We start from the raw sequence: 1479 nt of genomic DNA on the forward strand, positions 1-1479 counted from the left end.
GAGAAAGATGAGGCTTTTTACTCCCGTAAACTCACAGGGGCAGTTCTACTCTGTGATACAGGCGCACCATGAGTCGGCATTGAGTCCATGCTGGTGGGTTCTGAGAGATACAGCTTCATAGACTCACAGTGACCCTACAGGACAGAGTAGAACCGCCCATGGGTTTCTGAGATTGTAACTCTTTTACAGGAGTAGAAAGGCTTGTCTTTCTCCCTCGGAGCAGCTGGTGGTTTCGAATTGCTGACCTTGTGGCTAGTAGCCCAATGTGTAACCACTACACTACCATAATAACGGACTTGAATCAGTAACTTCTCATTTTGATGTTTTTGCTGTATAACATTTTCTCTGATTTGTTGCAATCTTTTTTTAGACTTGTATGTGTATACAGACCTATGCCTGCATATCCTTCATGTGTTTTAGTGTATATATATATGTACATATACACACACATACATATATATGCAAAACACACCAGCACCCATTTCATTTCTTCTATAGACAAAATAAAAGCATACTACTTTCTTAATAAGAAGAGAAAGGACTTGGTGGCAGTGAGTTTGTGTTTTGGAGTTAGATCTCAAAAGAACATAATTCTGTCCTGCCTCTCCCTGATTTCTGGGCTTTGTTTTGGAGCAAAAGTTGCTTAAAAAAAACAAACTTAAAAAACAAAAAAAACAAAAAACAAACAAACTTTGCTGCTGCTGTATATACACACAGCTCAAGTTCCTGCACGTCTCTCTCAGTGGCCTTAGTCACGCTCCTGGACTTGGGCGACCAGTCTCACCCTCCTTTCCCGACTGCTCCTAATCCAGCCGCTCTAGCCGCTCACGACCCCACCCCGGGTTCCTGTCATTGTTGGGGTTGCTGCTGTCCGTCCGTCTGTCACTCTGACCCCATGCAGAGTTCTTCCAACAGCACGAAGCTCAGCGCAGCCGTTCCGTCCACAGTTCCGTCCACGTGACGCTCAACTACTGCTGGGTCTCAGGGAAACCTCCCGGCTATTGTAAGCCTATTTTTTATATAGTATTAAGACTTCAGGCTTAAAGGGCCTCGGCCAATCGTTCTAGGGGCTTATCTGGACTCCAAGGCTCCAGAAAGGGTGGAATCAGCGAGGGCCTACATTCCTGTTCGACATACATTTGACCTGGGTTTCTCTTCTACGAAACCGTCCCTCAAATGCGGAGTCATAGTCGCTGGGCACCATGCAGTTCGGGATTCAGGGCAAGTGTTCCAGGGGATTCTAGAAGCAAGCGGTCAGAACTATCTTCCACAGTGCCTCTGGGTGACTTGAACTGCCAACCTTATGGCTAGCAGCCATGTGTCTTAACTGCGTACACCACCCGGGACTCCCTGGGCTCTTACCTTCTGCAAGATATCCACGAGCAGCTGAGAGTCTGATGAGTCTCTTAACTTCTAGACTCTATCCGGAGGGACGTTTATGAGAGACTAGCGGGTGGCTGCAAAGGACATGAATTGTCT

At 46.6% G+C, this 1479-nt stretch overlaps 1 protein-coding gene across 1 annotated transcript in view; it reads right to left on the reverse strand.

The window, feature by feature from the left end:
• EEF2KMT (eukaryotic elongation factor 2 lysine methyltransferase) overlaps positions 1–1479 on the reverse strand; it is a 9846-nt gene that overhangs the window by 5901 nt on the left and 2466 nt on the right. The window contains exon 2 of the mRNA XM_004706237.1: positions 1363–1413. Coding sequence (XP_004706294.1) covers positions 1363–1413 — 51 coding nt within the window. The remainder of the gene's footprint in view (positions 1–1362; positions 1414–1479) is intronic.

The sequence above is a fragment of the Echinops telfairi genome, unplaced genomic scaffold, assembly GCF_000313985.2.
Source record: "Echinops telfairi isolate 266 unplaced genomic scaffold, ASM31398v2 ScPeMD7_5;HRSCAF=22, whole genome shotgun sequence".
Lineage (NCBI taxonomy): Eukaryota > Metazoa > Chordata > Mammalia > Afrosoricida > Tenrecidae > Echinops > Echinops telfairi.